The sequence below is a fragment of the Caloenas nicobarica genome, chromosome Z (genome assembly GCF_036013445.1).
Source record: "Caloenas nicobarica isolate bCalNic1 chromosome Z, bCalNic1.hap1, whole genome shotgun sequence".
Classification (NCBI taxonomy): domain Eukaryota; kingdom Metazoa; phylum Chordata; class Aves; order Columbiformes; family Columbidae; genus Caloenas; species Caloenas nicobarica.
In genome coordinates, this window is record NC_088284.1 from 107,946,262 (window position 1) to 107,964,948 (window position 18,687).

At 40.9% G+C, this 18,687-nt stretch overlaps 1 protein-coding gene across 2 annotated transcripts in view; it reads right to left on the reverse strand.

Annotated features, from left to right (window-relative positions):
• Positions 1-18,687, reverse strand: part of JAK1 (Janus kinase 1) — a 72,796-nt gene that overhangs the window by 11,664 nt on the left and 42,445 nt on the right. For both annotated transcript variants that reach the window (XM_065655805.1, XM_065655804.1), the window contains 10 exons: positions 16,863-16,943; positions 15,808-16,006; positions 13,774-13,897; positions 9,026-9,179; positions 6,983-7,146; positions 6,077-6,416; positions 4,474-4,647; positions 4,083-4,240; positions 3,244-3,367; positions 1,562-1,748 (listed from right to left, as the gene is read on the reverse strand). In XM_065655805.1, coding sequence (XP_065511877.1) covers positions 1,562-1,748; positions 3,244-3,367; positions 4,083-4,240; positions 4,474-4,647; positions 6,077-6,416; positions 6,983-7,146; positions 9,026-9,179; positions 13,774-13,897; positions 15,808-16,006; positions 16,863-16,868 — 1,630 coding nt within the window. In that variant the 5' untranslated portion in view covers positions 16,869-16,943. The remainder of the gene's footprint in view (positions 1-1,561; positions 1,749-3,243; positions 3,368-4,082; positions 4,241-4,473; positions 4,648-6,076; positions 6,417-6,982; positions 7,147-9,025; positions 9,180-13,773; positions 13,898-15,807; positions 16,007-16,862; positions 16,944-18,687) is intronic.

Genomic DNA, 18,687 nt, shown 5'->3' on the forward strand with positions numbered 1-18,687 from the left:
TTTACTGCACAGAGAAATACCTGGGACTGAAAGAAAAAATACCTCTACTGTACACTGAGTAAAAAACCACACACTGCCTCCTGCCAACAGGTCCATCTCCAGCCTGCAGATGGATTAAGGGGCAGCTGGGGTTTCTTTTCTTCTCTTTATCTCCTTGAAAACTTCTTGTGCTCTGGGAAAAACCAACAGCCTCCTCTTAGAGCACTAGAATTAAATTGGGGAATGGGAAATGAAAGCCCCGGTGCTTCCTTCCCCTCTCTTTCTGGTCAGGTTAGATCCAAAAGTCTTGCACATGAATTTTGTCTTCCCGTGTTTGACAGCAGGTGTTATTTCTTACGATACGATGGGTGTAGATGTGTGTGTGCATCCGGCCTTCCCGCTGCTGGGAGCAGAACACGTGCGTTGGGGCTAAACCGTGATCTGAAAACAATCAGTAATGAACTGGGAAAACTGCTTTATTCCTAAACTGCTTTGTGAACAGCCAATTAAACAGAGTTTCAAAAATTAGAAAAATAAATAAATGAAAACAATAAAAAGAAAAAAACCAGGGAAGAGACAGAAGAGGGAACAGCACAGATGATGCACTGGATCCCACTGTAACTAATGCCACTGAAAAGCTGCAGCGGGCAGCCCACTCCTTGACCCTCTTTATTTAATTCCAAATACAGCTGTCAAAATGTAACCAAAATGTCCAAATGTTTAATCTCTCCATGCTCCAGACAATTACCAATGTGCTCTACGCGCATTAGAACAAGCAGGTAATTCATGTAGCTCAGTTGTTCCCTTTATTCTAACAGGAAACCACTATCTGATCGACACAATCACACCACTGTGTTTCCTCTTTCAAACAAAATCGAGGTGCAAGACACTTGGAGTTTATAGCCAACATTTTTACTAAGTGTTGGCATTAACAATTTTAACAAATGCATGATCGCCCCTCTAAAATCTGACCTGACAGAGGGATTTACTGACTGACAGGCTGTTGTGGTTGAGTCCCAAAGCCCTCCCTGTGCTTTGTGGTAATTAACAAAGTGAAAAACAGCTCGTAATGAGAGCAAACGAGCTTCGAGCCCTCCTTTGCTAGGGGAAGGCACCGCGATGCGCGGCGGCACTGCCGGGCAGACGTGACTCGCTGGAGCGAAGGAAGAACCTTATACGGTCCCTGCTCAGCCGCAGCGTTTCAGCCCAGGACTCTGAGTCAGCTGCGACATTTGCTTTTTAAACAAATCCGCAGTTCCACCTCTGCCGCCAATACCACAGGGCCAGCTGTTCAGGTGAAAAAAAAAGGGAAACCAGCACTTTTCTGCCAGTCATTTGGAAAGTTCACCCAAACAAGGCAGACGGGAAGCACCGGCCCATGAGCGTCCTGCGCTGAGCTTGTCACAGCACAAGGAAACCCTCAAACCTCCTTTGCAGCACCTGCTTTTGCTTTTTGCCAAGATTCCTCCTCCACAGAGAAGGAAGAAACTTTAAATATAATGTTTTAAGTGACAAAAGAGCTTCGCACAAGAATGCAGAACAAACCAAAGCTGCTAAGAACACGGACCTACAGGCCACCTACCTCTGGGTTTGGGCTGGCAGCACCTCTTCAGCGTGAAGCTGATGTTGTCTGTCCGCAGTATCTGTCCTTTCAGGTGATCCATCAGCTCTTTTAAGGAGGAGAAAGACTTGTTGGAACCATGCAGGAAGTACCCGCCTTTCTTCACTTCGATCTGGAAGTTCTTGTACTGGATTGAATTATTTATTGTCTGCCATTACAGGGGAGAGGGGAAAAAAAGAAAGCAAAATACCAATTATTAAAGTGAAAGAACGTTTGTAAAGCCATAAAAGCTCCCCAAAAGCCTTTGCAATTACATGTAGGAGCAGTTAATCACTTGCTCCTCAGCGAGGGTCCTCTAATCAAACTCCGACAAAGTAGAAAAAGGCCCTAAAATTCCTATAACCTTCAGTCCCAGGAAGGCTCACAATAACAGAGTGGAAGAAGAGCAACATAAAGATGCAATCACCTAACGATGGCCTCGGTGTTTTGCAGAGCCTCAGAGTATGCAGAAGCCCTGACAATTTAGGAGGAATTTTCACTTGGTCAAGAATTGCAGAATCTGGACCACGGTTTCAAAATCTCAACTTAAAAATAGCAAAACTCCCTTTCACAACACAGATCGTTCAACGAGCGAGACAAGATTTGTGGCTGTTCCGCAAACCTTCCAGTTTAATTCGAATGTACTGAGGAAGAGAGACGGAATTTTTGACACTTCTCTCGAGCCCTCTCAGGTTCTGCCCCTTGCTGCTGCTCCCTCACTTCTCCCACCTGCAGCTCCACGTCACCTCTCTGAGCCTCACAATGATTCCCAAGACAAAATTCATTTCCCGTTTCAATGCCTCAGTCGCCCTGTCTGTTAGAAGACAGGTTTTCTGCAAATACCTGCAGAAATTAACCAAATATCAATGCTAAGAGATGTCTCTTACTTCCAGTAAGTTTTTTTTTCCATCATTTTGTTATTTCTTTTTCAAATGTCCCTTTTTGACCTCATCACTGATTCTGTTAACATTTTTTCTAAGAGAAGGAAAACAGTTTATATGCCTTTACGCTATTACTGTTCTTGTGTGAACACTTTAAATATCTTCCCAAAACTAGCAAGTCAGCTGCAGACTTCCAGCGGAGGTCACTAAAATTCACGTTTCTGTGCAGTTGCTGCATTGTTTTCTATTCCAACTGGTTCTCTCTCCTATCCCACCTCACGAGCTTTTACTTATCATTCATCTTTCAGAAAATATGTTTCACCAGCCAACTGTGTATATGTATGTTCTGTGCTGCTCTACACATAAAGGCAACTGTCTCCATGCAATATTTTTACAGCGTGTCAGTAGAAATATACTCATATAATTAAATCCACGTTCGAGAAACATTAGGTAAGCTGCAGTGATAATTCTGTATGTCATTCTCACACCATATGCATTTTAAAAGCTTAATTTCAAGCACATTCATGCACAGTTTTATTGCTACAACCAGAAACGTTCCAGATGTAATGAATCGTATTTGTCGATATAGCGTATTTGTAGAGATACAAACACACAGGAAAATGAAGCTGTGAGTACAAGTGTGTACACTCTGCTGCATCAGCTGTCAAATAAAGATAAGAATGTCTGCCCTAAAGAACATAAATATATCAGCATGGATTCCAGGAGCTGCCAGTCTTCAGCTCATTATCAGATTACAGCTGGGAATGTCACACCCGACGTTACCTCTGAGCCTTCAAAACAAGTCACCGTCATGAGGATGTGGTTGAAGTTGGTGCAGCTCCATCTCAACACGTACATTCCCGCTTCGTTCCCTTCCTGCCGCAGTTTGTTGATGGCGTATTCCGTGCTGGAAGAGTCAGCGTATTAATACAAATGAGGAAAACCCACAAATGAGCAGTTGCATCCAAAATCTGTTATTAGTAAATACATAGGAGAGTAATCCTGTATTTGGAATAAAAATGTATAACAGCAACCTAGAAATATTTCTACTGTTATTAAAACATGACTGAATTGTGCGCATTACACATGCTCACGTTTAGCTGCAAAAGAGCGAGGCGAGGAAGTTTTATTAAGTTCTTAGCATGCTTAACGGGGAAATTCCACATCCAACACCATGCACCTAAACTCTGTTTTCTATACATTGCATGTTCAAAGAAAGAAAAAGCCCAAAAGGTGGGTAGAAGGGAAAATACTTGCTTTAGCTATTTAAAAATCAAAGGCTTTGTGCCTCCATCCAAGGACTCCCGCGGCCACTGTCGAGACAGTTCAACTCTGTTTACCTAAAATATCCCCATCTGTTCAACTAACAATGATCTTTGGAGCTGTTAGTGAAGTAAGCCTCAAAATACTCCTATAGTGAGGGAACGCTGGTTTGAGACATAAGTTGACGTGCAGAGAAACATTGATATTTTTTCCATATAATCCTTAGCAAAACTAAGTTGTTTTACAAGCTTTTGGTAACTTACAGCCTTCTAAATGTCAGATCTCCTCAACAGAAGATGCAGCAGCAGCAAAGGACTAATTATTCAAGTGGGAGAATAAAAATGCAACATTTTACTAACCAAATGGGTCCATGGCATCCGTTTTTGATGTTGTGCTCGATGAGCGGGGGGGCCACATCGGTGCAGAGGTAATGGTGGGCGTCCGCCGTCAGCCTGAAATACCCGTCTATCAACGACGCGAACGACAGGGCCTCAGCGTGCGAGGACAGTTTTAATTCCTACAACAGAAAGATATTTTAGTTCTGTTTGAATATTCCAGGAGTGTTTTAATATCCAGCAATTTTTGCATAAAGGGGCTAAAAAATTGTCCAGAAAGGTATGACAGAAAACCTTCAATATTCAACTGTTAATTAAGAATCTCATTAAAAATGTTCCGCAAGGAGGTGGCCACCCAACACCATGTCACCACAGCTTCCCATGGGAGGGAAACCAGCCAGGGTTTGGTTCTTACCATCCTTTTGTTGTCCTGCTTGTTAATGCTAACTGTGGACTCCTTGATGACAATGTGGGTGATTTCAGGAAAATAGGAAAAATTGTTCCACAAGTCTCGGATTTTGTGTTTCTCTTCATCCTTTTTGTTTTTGCCATCAGACTTTTTCTTCTTCTCTTTCTCTGTCTGTACAGACTGCAAATATATTTTGGATAAATGCATACGAATAAAGACATATGTTTGTAGCACAGTGTTTTTACGCTAAAACAAAAATTCATGGCAAATTAATCCAGCTATTTTATTCTTGAATGCTTTTCGCACCAAATTATGGATTCATTTACATGTTCAGTGTGTATTGCGAGATATACTTCAGTCAAGAACTGTCCATGAGACAGTTTTCAGGAGGATGAAAGCAAGCAGTCGTTGCCTGGGTAAATTACCTCTCAGTAATTTACCTCTCGGCATAACTTTAGTAGCAGTGCAGGGCTGAAAGGGTTCTACCGAAATTTCTAAATTATGCACTTGAAATACTCTTTCAGAGTTCAGCCCAAAGGCAAGAGCCACATTCTTCTTGTGCTGCATGCCCGAACTGCCAACGGCAGAGAAATTCTGCATGCAGACCACAATGAGCATCTCACAGGTCAAAAATTATTGACAATTATTAGCAACTACTTATTTTAAAAGAGACAAATGTTCAGGTTGAGCAAAGCTTCCTGGCAGTCACAGAGAGGTTCTCACTGAGATGAAAGTCTTTGGCTTAGGCATTTAAATAAATATAATCTGTAAATCAGCAGACACAGGAGCCTTACAAGAAACAGGCTGCACTTCTTGCAAGCTTTTCTGCTCAAACATCAGTTTTTCCTCCCCTCTCCCCCATTAATATTATCACTGAAGACAGAACTTCTCCATCAGAGATATAGTTGGGTTACGTCTAAACGGAGTGAAGCACGATACCATCCGTGCTACAAAAGATCCTATCAGTGGATCTCAGCACTGCGGGGAACTGAGGCGAGCAAAAATAGGTCTGTTTGTTCAAGTATTAAATGTGGAGAAAAGCTGTAGAATATGCCACAACCCCTCCAAACCTAGAGCGTGTTTAGTATTTATGTACACAAAGTACAGAAGAGGTTAAGCAAAGTGGCCTCAATTAGCAGCACATCTAAAATATCACTGATGTGAGAAAGCTTGGCTTTACTGTCACTATATTTTAATTGATTTGTGAAAAGTCTACGGGTACGAGCAAACACGGCACCTGGGGTGCCACGTACAGAAAAAGCATTAACTGACTTTGACATGCAGACAGAGCACCAAACCATAAGGGTCTCCACGGACATTAATCTTTGGAGACTCGTGTCTGGTCTGGCAGTCTTGAATTTTCCCGGTGAACAGGTTGTGCCGTGTCCATCCTTGGAAGTTCCCAAGAGCAGAATGGATAAAGCCCTGAGCAGCCTGCTCTGATCTCAGAGGGGGTTGGACAAGACACCTCCTGAGGTCCCCTCCAATAATCCCATAATCCTTTCAATAGAAAGCTCATCTGCAGTGTCTGAAGACCACGACCATTTTTTAACAGTTGTTACACCCCCAAAAGCAATCCCCTAATTCTCATTTATCAGGGAATACTTACATTTGGCTTGAGCCTCCACTGAATTCCATTGTTTCCTGTTACGATGACTTCATATAGGAGGATCTCATTGTCTCCACAATTAAATCCATTTATTTCATTTTCAGATGTAATCAGCAAAAATGGAGTCTCAAAAATTTCTGCTCCATAATGTTTGGTCAAGGTCTCCATCGTTGATAAGTATTTAACTTTCAGATCACGTGGAGACACGCTACTGTCGCAAATGGTTTTGTTGTTAAACTCTTTAAGGAAATGCTTGAAAACATTATTTATCCGGATCCTGGTTAAGAAATTCCTCTGTCTGATAGTCTTGTTCAAAGTTTCAGGAATATAATGCTTATAGCTAGAAGGAAAAACAATGCCGTGGGTTAATACTGTTGCCTTCTAAACTTCTAATTCTCTAAAATGTGTAAGTGCCTTTGAAAGTTGAGGAGAACAAGATGCAGTGAACCACTGTGCAGTTGGTTTACGACATTAATAGCCAAAAGGAATTCAAATAATAACCTTATCCAAAAGCTCTTTAGTCAGATGGATACACTCCACTCAAATCAATAACACAATTTATTCTAACCATTTTCTTATTAGGTTGCCACTCAACAATGCCATTTCTGAACCTACTAACCTAGAATTTACAGCGAGTAAATTTGAATTTACAGCGAGTTGGTCAGGACCCAACACAACAGTGCGCTGGCTGCACCCGCTGCAGAGATTTCAAATACTCTTCTGGTAAGAAAAAACCCAGGTTTTCTAATATCCCAATTGATCAAGATTAGGAAGACCCACTTAGCAAAAGTAGCTGGAGCTTGTAACTCCTGTACAGTCTGACTCTGGAAGGCAAAATGCTTAAAATCCCCCCTGGAAGAGAAGCGCAGCAGACCCAGTGGTGACGAAGAAATCATCCCAGCTCACCTGATATCTTTGGGAAGCTCCGGGAGCTTCACGTTTTTGTTGATGGCATAGTGAGAGATCGCAAGGACAGCCATCCCCAGACATTCATTCTCAATTTCATGAACCTCTTGATCATTTTTAGGATCACGGATTGGTGCCAGGCCTTTCACTAAGTCATACTGACCCTTAATAGGAAGAAAAAGAAAAAAAGCAAGCCGTTAGATTTGGTATTTGTCACAGTTTATCTACGAGCAAGCAATAGATCACAGGTTCTCCTTGAGCAAGAAGTCATCCAAAACAGAAAGCCAGGGTAGGAAGGGGTAGGAGACAAAGGGAAGAGCTGGGCCATAGATGAAGCCTTCTCATAGACCAGAAAAACAGAAACATGGACAAGCACTGGTGACCTCGCAAACCCTGCCTGTTTGAGAAGAAACACCAACATTTGTGCCCAACGGAGTCTTTCAAAATGATGATTTGTGGAGCAGGTGGAATGGCCACGTGGACCGTCCCAGCACATCCACCCCACCTCCACCCACAGCGTCATGGCATTGACCAAGGACATGTGTAGACACCCAGGCAGAACATCCGCACTGCTCAGACACTTCCACAACGCCCAGCCCCTTCTGTTATACATTAGCCCACCAAAACCTCACCTTTTTTTTGTCACTAACTAAAGAAAGCACTACCCCTCTCCACCTCTAGCACCAGCACGATTTTTTTTTCCAGTACACAATAAATACTTTGTGTCTCTGCTTATCTCTGCCCCCCATCGCCGGGTGACTCTATGAACTTCACGCACTCAGTCTCTAAACCACATCTCAAAGCCAAGATTGCAAACTCTGCGGCAGCCGCCTTGCTCTGGGAGAGTCTGAAAATATCTACCAAAAAGCAAAGACATTTCCATTGCCTTGTACTAGCGTTAGCATTTTTCTGTTGGGCCTTTTTAAAAAATGTTATTACCCAAAAGTAAAATTCTGCTCATTCCACAACTTAAAAGGTGTATCATTCTTTTTGCTGGCACTCAAAAAAAAGGGAAAATTAAAAAGAAAAAAAAAAAGACAAACCCCAGTTTTGCAGCATGCTTTCAAGCAGTGATTTTGCAAAGTTCCATCCATGTACACAGTAACGTTCATACAAAACATGGCATAAGTTAGTGTGATTACGCAGAAAAAAATATTTGCTTCTTTTATTATTTTAGAATGCGAGTAGCACCATTCAAATGCGTACATAACTGTGGCTGAAGTTTCTTTTATTGTGGTTTCAGGACAAAACAACAAGGATTCAATGGAGCAGGTTCATGCTCTCTCTTTTTCTGAAGGACAACCATATTTCAAAGCGTGAAAATTCTGCAGTAATTATACTCAGAATTAACAGCAAACGTGTTTTCCTCCAGTGCATTTAATTTGCTCATTTCACAAGCCTTCACCAACTTCAATCGTCCCATTTCTTTGATGAAACCAGACAGTTTCCGGTTTGAAAAATCATTTGTGTGTATATAAACTTTTTTGTACAAGAGCACAAGTTTTCTGACCCTGCTCACTTGCCATGTCCATGTACCGCCAACACGTGGGAGGCACGACAGAAGGAAAATAAAACTGCACGTAGCAGGCTGCGTGACAGCGGTTTTATCAGGCAACATTTTAACAGCACACAGTAAAAAAAAGACTCATTAAAAGGACACCATGCTGTCGGGTTTAATACTGCTACTGCTCCTCTATAGAACTACAGATGTCAAAGTCATTATGTGCAAATGGTTCGCGAAAGAAAAGGTCACGGCTTTTCTATCCAAAAATAGTTAATATTGGAAGAAAGTATGCTATAAAAATGTAGCCCTTCTTGGACTGTAAGACAGTTTCTTTACACGTTCTGCATATGGGTAGCTTGTTCTTCATGCAGCAAGCTCTCTCCACTACACGGAAGTATGAAGAAAACACTTATCAATATTAACAGATAATGTTACACGCACTTTAAAAGTCTGAATACAGTTTTTTAGAGCACCTTCTGAAGGATAAAATAGTTTTTGTGCAACTACGATGGCAGACATACTTGCAAGCAAGCTCTTACCTGTGCAAAGATGTATTCTAAGGAGTTTGCATCAAGTATGGGGGTTCCTTCTGGGGCCAGCTTCTTCTCGAACGCACTCTTCGCCTTCCTCGGGGAATGCCTCCACACTGAGGGCTCGCTTTCACTAGTCCCGTGCCAGTTTGTGAAGTAGTATCTTGCAAGAAAACAGGAATAAACTTTAGAAACTTGTGGGAAAATCCTCCATTTACATTAATACATATTTTAAACTTCTGAAAGAAAAGCAGTTAAAAGTCAAAATCCGTCAATCTTCTGTCCTGAGGTTGCAAGGTAAGTGGGCCGTTGCTGAAACCACACGCCTGGCCTGGGCAACTGGGGAAAAATGCAAGTTTATTAGTCAAAGGTCTTCAGCGTTTCCACTCAACGGTATCTCACTATTAACTCACGATACCGTGTCTGACCCCTGTCGCATCCCAGCAAGAAGGCCCCGCTCAGATGATGTTTCCATCACCTCTGACATGGCCTGAGCAGCATCAGAGGGTGTGAAGTCTCTGCTGTGCATTATCATTGCAAGATAAAATGGGTTAACAAGACCTCAGGGCTTCTCCTCCACTTGGGCTCTGCCTCACTCCCTGGAATTTCTGCTTCCCTTTGGTTTCCGATGGAGCTGGCGAAAAGGACACTAATTCAAATCACCTGGTTTTAAAGGGACATGGCCTATCTTCTGTGTATATTACAAACAAGCCTTTTATCCATAGCTGTACACAAAGCTGTTTAATTAAAAACCTGCTAAAGGAGTTGGCATCTACTAACAATTAATGACATTTTTGAGTTCAAGCTCTGTTAGAACCTTTTGAGAAATCTTTGCCTGAATTTTTCCAGAAATCCGTGTTTCTCTGGGTTCTAGTAACATTTTAAATCAAGGAAAGTTTAGTTAAATCCCATTCGAATCAATGTACCTTTTGCAAAGGTTCGTGCCTTGCACATGATCATGAACTGCTTACAATTAAAAGGTTACAGCAGAGCAGATTTACCCCGCTGCTAAATGGGAAGGATTTCTGTAAGAACGTGTCAGTCTAACTCCAGAGAAGCATTCAGCACTAGCAAGAGAAAACAATGAGAATTACTGCGTTGCGTATATATATTACTGCATTGATACAAAGGGTGTGAAATCTGACATTTCTGATGGACAGGGGTGACCGTGTCACATAATTTGTTCCACATTACCATGACACCTCGATGGCGAAGATTTTAATGTCTACCTAAATATGTGATCAAAATTTAAAGAATTTTTGTGACCAAAATGAGATTAAACAGTTTTACACAGAAAAAAGCAAACAAACAAACAAACAAACTAATGTGAATGGTAATAGACACTGCAGACAAGAGAAGTAGCAAATAAAAAGTGAGTGGAAAAAACCTCAGGTTTTAGGTAGAAAATGCTGTGGCATGTGATGGGTATATCCAACTCTTGAATTGGAAATACATGTCTTCTGTACTGAAAGAAAAAGCTGAATAGATAAACTACCTCATCATCTACAAACACATTTTGAGATTACAAATACCAAATCTATTTCAATAACAAATCACTATGTTGCCCAAGCAGTTTCATTTGAAATATAATGCAATAAAAATTGCAAGGGATGCGTCCTGAAGATGAGAAGACAGTAGGTGGGCAGCAAGTCAACTGCTAAACGCTTCCGAACATCACGGTGCAGGACGACTCGCGCGCACACGTGTATGTTTTCTAATATGAGACTGTATCTTCATGACTCGTCTCTGACCAGAGTTCATGGGTTGAGCCCCAGTTCTGTGGTGGTTGAGGTTGGTGCATATCAGCCTCAGCACAGAGAAGAGCAAACCAAAATTCGTACTTCTAGTTCAGCACTGAGTTTTTTAAAGTCCCCGTAAAGCAGGTAGCTATAGCACGAGCAGGAACACCAGCACACAACTATGCCAAGAACTCCTCACAAACCCTGTAAGATCCTGCAGAACTCCCTTGGTTGAAGCACAAAAAGCAGAGCAAAGCAAATCCTTCTGCCTCCAGGAAATCACTTTGTTTCCGTACGCTCCTTTATAAGATGAGTGATAATTAATAACTCCAATTGTTTTGGTATTTCCTGAAAATCATTATGGGCAAGTAACGTGTATTGTTTGTAATCGAGAGGAGAATTTGGTCCTTTCCCTACTCAACTGCACTGATTAAGACAACACAAGTTACAATAAAAATTAAAGCCCCATTGTTTGAGGAACTGTATAAATAAAGGAGACTCTGCCTTGAAGACACTCATGCTAAGGGGGAGACAGATTATTACCGTCCCACTTTCACAAAGAAAATGGGAGCATGAGATTTCCAATTCAGAACTTCTGGAGACAAGTTGGAAAGGAGAACGTGCGCCTGAGTTTTGGGAGCACGACCCACCTCTCCTCCCGAGCAATTTAGCCTATTCAATCTGGCCAAGAAATGGTGGAAATGCTGGACCTGCTGTTCTCTTTCACCTCTAGCAGCCCCGATAGTCCTTTTTTTGCCCAGCTTCCAGAAAACGTGTCTTGTGTCCCTTCTCCATGCCAACAAACGCTGCTGCCTCTGGTTCAACCACAATCCAGCTGTAGAACAGTTAAACTCCTCCTCCCTTACTCCAGGATATTACAAAATACTGTGGTTTCTTATGCCGTAGACTGTTGGGTTTGTTTTTTTCTTAAACTTGAGGCAAGTGAAAGAAATATAGGGCTAGTTACAAAGTTACTAGTGGAAAACAAGTCCTTCTAAAATATCACCAAAAGTATTGGGGCTGGCACAGATTGGATGGGGAGAGGAGGACGGGGAGTCAGAAAGCGAATCTAGAGCTTTCAGCAGGGAGAGAAAAATCAAACACCTAAAAAGCCTTTGAAGCTACTCGGTCACATACCTTCATTTTCTATAGAGAATTTTAACAGGACATGACTAAATCAAACCTTTCAACGTAATGAAATTTCAGAAATAAGGGTGTCCACATAAAAATGATTTAGTCTCTATATGACACATGCAGTCTAATGCAATGCACTATTAAATAAGCCCGGACCATTTTCCTTTCTCAAGTGGAATTCTGCCTCTTGCAGAGCTCAGAATGAACAACATCCATTGAGAGAACAGTTTCACAGTCCTGTGTTGCTCCTGATTTTTCAGTGCTCAGCCCTGCTCTGAGTTCAGATGCCCAAGCCAAGACACGAGACACATCAGAAATGAAAGAAAGGAAAATACCACTTCACCGATAAATACACTACAGCATTCCTAGGGACACAGGAATCTTAATAGATTAGCACCTAAACTCATATCATCCCTTCTTAAACGCATATGAATTTATGTTAAATACATATTCTTGGCCCACGGTTTGCCGATCTTCGTGCATGAAGTACATCTGACAAAAGAGACGGCCCTGCCAAACTTCAAATTCCAACTTCAGAGCTTAAAAAAAATAAACCACCAGATATTTTAAATACATAAAGCAGGGCATTTTCCACAGCTTCAGTCGATAAAATGGTAGAACAGAAAACACCAAACACAGCGGAAACTATTCGTTAATAATCGAGTTAAAAACAGCATTGTATTTCTAATCAGAGGATTAAATTCCCACAAGTACATTTTTTAAATACCACCTTATTTTACTGAGAAAACCACACCACATCAAAGAATTTCAGTCTCGGGGGAAAACACCCCAGATTCACATTATATCAAGAAATTTTATTATCCAGTATATGGTTAATCTGACTGATTTCTTAAAGCAAGAAGGGGCACTGACTACTCTAAGAGGCCATTAGAGCCCTCAGAGCTTCTTTTAGTCACTCCATTGCATTATTGTATGGTATTTATCTGCCAAACTCATCCACAGCTGTTTAAAACTGAGATTAGCCGAGGTTAAGTCATTAACACTACTAAATAGACTGTGTTAAAGAAAAAAGAAAATAGTATAATATCCTCATCTTCTTCTAAAATAGGTATCGGTATTATAATTACTTGAAAAGCCAAGATCTTGTTGTTGACTGTCAGTATTTTTTTTCTCCTAACAGTTCATCCAGCAACAATAACAATTTCAGTGATAGTCAGGTTGTCTAACTAGAGATTAACGGGAAAAAAGACGTTAAAATGCACACAGCTATATGGCAACTTGAAGTTTTTCCTCTACAGACCAAACCGACCATGTATGTGAACATTGCATTTTAAGGCAAAGAGGGAATATTACGTAGAAGCTCATTTTCTTACAGTTGTACCTTGACAAATTGACAAAAATGATCTTTAAGATGGGTAAAGTTTCTAGACTAATCAATCCTGGAAGCAAAGCTTAGTCCACACATTTTTCTCCTATATCATACATTTAAAGCTCATACGGATGCCAGAAGAAAAGTCAGAATAAAAAATTTTTAAAAAGAAGGCAGTATAATGTGCAGAATTAGATTTCTATCAAATCCTAAAAGGCAGACATCCTTCCTTTAGCATGTGAGATGCTCACAGTTGTCACTGTTACCGCTTTCATCTTCCAGCGGCTGAGGGCTGGGTGCCCATTCAGCCCCAAAATATCACCAGTTCTTGGGGGTTTTTTGACTTCCGGGGCTTTTTACAAGGTTATATAGCAAGATGAAAAATAAAAATCAGAAGACATTTTAAGCTTTTCCTGTTAATCTCTTACCTATGCTGTGAAAAGCAAGCTGCTTCATTTGGTTTTGCTTTCCTGCATCTTCATTGAATTCAGTATTAAGAGTCAGAGCATCTACCTATGGCTAACAAAATAATTTTTCAGATGTTTTGCACTTACCTCATTCGATAATGGAGCCGGTGTGATGTTTTCTCATCTATCTTAAACACCTGGTTTGGTGCATACCAGAGTTTTTTGTTTTCATCGTACAGTGCAAAGAGATTATGGCACAGAGGAGATATGGCTGTCAGAGAAAAGTAAATAAATGTATGAATCACAGGGCTAAAATTGATATGTACACCTCAAAAATACAAATGCATAAAGCAAATATCTGATCTTGCATAACAGACCAAAAGAAGAAACTGATACTAGGACTAGTTTAAAAGAAACATTAGAAAGTTATGGTTAAAGTGGAACTGGAAACCGTGCATTGGTTGACTCCACTGGTTCTATCATATATTAAGCAGTATATCATTTCAGCTACTTCTAACATTAAGCTTATTCTGAAATCCTGATTCGGCCAAAGGTCTGAACTTAAGAGGAAATTACTTAAAAACCTGCACTTTTTCCAGATCACAGAACTGGGTATTTCAATAAAACCACTCAGCAACACCACAGCTTTGTTCTCAGTGGGTCCCTTCCAACTCAGTGTATTCTATGATTCTGGAGTTTCATTTTATTAACAAATTTTACTCCTATAGTTGAAAGAGAAGGTTTTAGTGACGTGATGAAAATCCCCCTTCTCATTAGCAAACAGAAAGCATAATGCATCATTTTTCCATTCTTTGCTAATTCAATAGAGGCTTTTCCAACAAAGAACAGACTTTGACCTGTATGTCCACGCTGACCTGCTTTAACCTTTGCATTTACAGCATCCCAGAGCAAAACAGGCTCCAGCTCCCGTTGTTTGAATTCCTTCCCTCAGTTTCCTGCTCCATCGGAGGCAGCACCTTTGTACAAAAGCCCTAGTCAGGGAAGCGGCTCTTTTGCAGAGCCCTGTAGCACGTGTAAAAAAACAGATAAAGGCAGAAAGAAGTTCCCTTAGGGAACACTGACTTTAAGTCATTTCTTCAAAGGTTTTAAATTTCCAACAGAAATCACTGGGAGCAGTTGCACAGTCTGTGGGTTCACACCCAAACGGCAGCAGCTCACTGCTCCTACATGCTGACATGAACAGGTGTGTTTAAAGTACTCATTTTCATTAAAAATATTCAAAGCCAACACGAATACTTCTGCAAAGAGGTTTGTCCTTCAGATTCCCATAATTACTGCCTTTCTAGTGGAAGAGAAGCAATTAGGCAAATGAACTGGAGGGTGCTCAGTGCTACAAGAACCCAGATGACATGGGAAAAGAAAACATTTTAAAGCTGCAGGAAAACTTCTGCCCAGTTAGCCTGCTTATACGGCCAGAGTCACCACTCCCGCATCAGCTGGATAATATTTGGTGTTCCATGAATCTTGAGGAACACGAAATTGGGATCAGGGCAGGAAAGAATTTTAGAATTGTAAATGTGAAAGTACACTGGTTCGTGAGGCTCAAACGGAGATTAAATCCACTAATTCCTGTAGAATTACATGGACGTTGAAACATTTTGCTGAGTCAAGGACACAGCGACAAAGCAAGATATCTTCATTATACAGTTATGTATTACTGCAACCGTGGGCGGTTCAGGTTATCTTAACTGGTGAATTATGAGTATGACAGACATCATAACTGCGTCAAATAACAGAAAACTAAAACCGGAAAAGCAGAAAATAGGTTTGGGTTTTGTTTGGGTTTTTTTCATTAGCCTTCTCCAAAAATGCTTTATAACACAGGACAGATCCTGACAGGCTCAACCAACCAGCATACGAGGCAAAGCCAGCTTTGTGTTAACATCTTTGTAGATAGTGTCTCCTCTTAAAAGAAACCTAATAATCCCAAATTTAAAAAATCAGTGCCTGTATCTGCCAGAAATCACTTTCTACAAATCTCAAGACAGTCTCTCCCACTTCAAGCAGTTTAAGAACTGCCCAAACAGACCCTTGGCAGAAGTTTCCATCCTACACTGCACGACATCCACATTTCTTCTACAAGCATTGACTTACGTGCAAAGGACTTTCGATACCGTCAGGCCCTGCCACTGAGAACTCATTTAAAATCCATATACTCACAACACCGCTGGGCAGCTTCGATGCACAGCTCCTCCGAGGTGAACTCGCCACTGGTATAACAAATGGGATTTTTGTCTTGCAGGTAGAAAAGTATTTCTAAACCCTGATGCTGAGCTTCCAGGTTTACTTCGCTCTTCTTTGTGCTCCTCATTTTTGCACAGAAAGCCATGGCTTTGCAATCTTCTTTTACGTTTAGATACTGAAAGTGGAGGAAAAATAGTTAAGGAAAACGTGAAAAAGAGTTTGAATGTTTGTCAGAACATAGATCCGTTGCTTAATGAGGCTACTGCATACTATGCTGGGCCAGGCACAGCATTTCTCCAAGTCTTCACATTGGGAACCTGGTTATTCAAAATCAGTACTTTTCACAAGTGAGGGGAAAGTGAAAAAATAAATATCAATGATTATTCTGTTTCTGGTAACTCTCTTTCTAATAATTCCCCTCTGTTCTGGTGGTTCCACAACTACTCTAAAAGATTTCTCTTCTTACTGTAAAGGAATAACTTTCACATCCTTAAGCACCTAACTAACTGAAAAACAATACTTGTGGCTCGGTAATATAAACAGTACAACTTATATTTCCTTTAAAAAAAATGTTAGCTTCTATTTTTACAGTCTCCTTAACAGCTAAACATTTCTGATAGTTTTCTCCTCTCTCACCCTTTGTTTTTTAAACTCTTGATACTTAAGATGTGGTGAAATGAGCTTTATTGGAGAGTTATTTTTTATGAGTACTTCTCTCTCTCGCTCTCCAGAATGAAAGAGTAGAACTAAGTGGGTTTAACACAGTATCTTTTAGACTGCCAAGAATGCATACAAGACAGCTCGGACTCGAAAGAAAACACACGTTGCATTTTACACCCAGCGCTTAAATAGAAAGAGTGGAAAGGAATTAGATTAGCACACTCTGGGTATCACAGGGTCTGTGTTCCATGTTTTACTAAGCTTTAACTCAACTAGTAACAGAAGCCCAAACCACCAATTCTGTCGTTTACAAACTTAATCCTCCCACCGAAAAACAAACAAACAAAACCAAACCTCAAAAGCCAACACACCTGCATTTATGTGACTGTCTGATCCTCTACACAACTGAAACAGATTTATCTTCACACTCTCCAAAGGCAACTTGGCTTTGGCTGAGGAAAAAAAAAAAAAGAAATTATTAGGAATGGTTTTGTGCAGTTTGAGACACAGAAGAGATGGTCATGCTGATAAAATGTCACTTGCAATCCAAGGGAATCTTTCCATCAGCATAACTGAGATCTGGATCTAGTCTCAAGCACAGACAGTCACAGCAAGAATCCGGGAATCTCTACAAGTCTACTGATTTCTTCTGACTCTTTGGGTGCACCGGCTGAGATGCAAACAAAAAACAGGAGGAAAGTCTCGGTTATTCATTGGGGTTTTTTCCTATTTTCAGAGTACCAACCACCAGTTTGGTGCTGTATTCACCGCAACCCTCACCTGTGGCAATAGACCATTCTTCTCTTCGCTTTACCTCCTTCATGGCTTTTGAAGTCAATTCATTCTTCACAATTTTAACTACATATTGCTAATTCCAACTCTTCCCTAGTCTCTATCATTTCTTCCCCTTCCAGATTATCAGGTTTTTTCCTTTGTTTTATTCTCCTTGGCTCTTTGAGAGGTGCAGAGCCTTGGCTGGGCAGCAGAGAATATGGAAACATCATCACAAGGGTCATTTCTCTCAGAAGAACCTTGTTCACAAGGAGCACAGCCCACGACTTCAGTGCCCCCACCTTCCAAGAGTCTACTGGTTTTGGTTGTTTTTAAGCCTTATCTAACACCACAAACCACCTTGGCATTCTGGGGCTGGTTTGCAAAACTACTCCCACCCAAAGTTACAGGTTATCCTCATGCAGCAAGGCTGCAAAATATCAACACCATCTTTTTTTGACGGTAGGAGTGACAGCGTCACTATTTAAAGCATTGTCTGATGCCGGGGCTGCAAAATGCGTCTAAGCTAAACATGACGGTCCAGGCGGTTTGGGAAACATCACCCACCACTCACCCAAGGCTGTCAGACTCCTCTGTTTGTATTCTCCATCCCTCCCTTCTTCTCTTCTCCCCATCTCTGCCAAAATGTACTTGAACTAAATAAATATATAGAGTTTTTGCTGCTGCAGCATTAGGCCTCGATCTGATACAGAGACTTCAACGAATGTTGCTTTATAAGCCTTAGGCTTAGTCTGGAGAAAGCCTGACCCCGCTGCACAAGCTTCCCTTGCGCTTGGAAAGTGCCCAGCACATGTGGTAGCATCATAGAAAAAATCACATTTAACAGCACAGCATGTGTTTACAATTAAATTGCATGTTCCTTCCATCCGTGCCGCTTTAATGCTAAATTCGAGTTTCCAAACACATTCCCTCAGCAATAATATGGGGAAGAAGTAATTGCAAGCATGATTACTGAACATGCAGACAAGCCAGTTGTTATTTCTGCACAGCACCAGAAAATTTAAATGCAAAAGGTTAAAGATATTAGCTTTAATCTAACTGAAAACACTCACTTTTAAACAACGTATCTTATAACTGAAACTCAATATCTTTTAATGTCTGTATGGCCATAACATTACAAGGATTGTCCAGACGTTTTAAAATGTGAAGGGAAATATAAAACCATTGCCTTCTTGCAGATTCATAAGTCAAAATTCTTGCTTTTCAACATAGCATTCTTCGGTTTTGCTTAATCGCTCGTATTCTTGTTTCTAATCACAGCAGCAATTCTCTGAACACAAAAGGACCTCAAGGGTGGTTTAGTTTACAAGATGTTTGTGGGGATGAACCAACCAAACCAACATCTAATCTCTCACTTACTGTTTACTAAGGAGTGTTCCAGATATTGCCATGCTCAATGTCAGG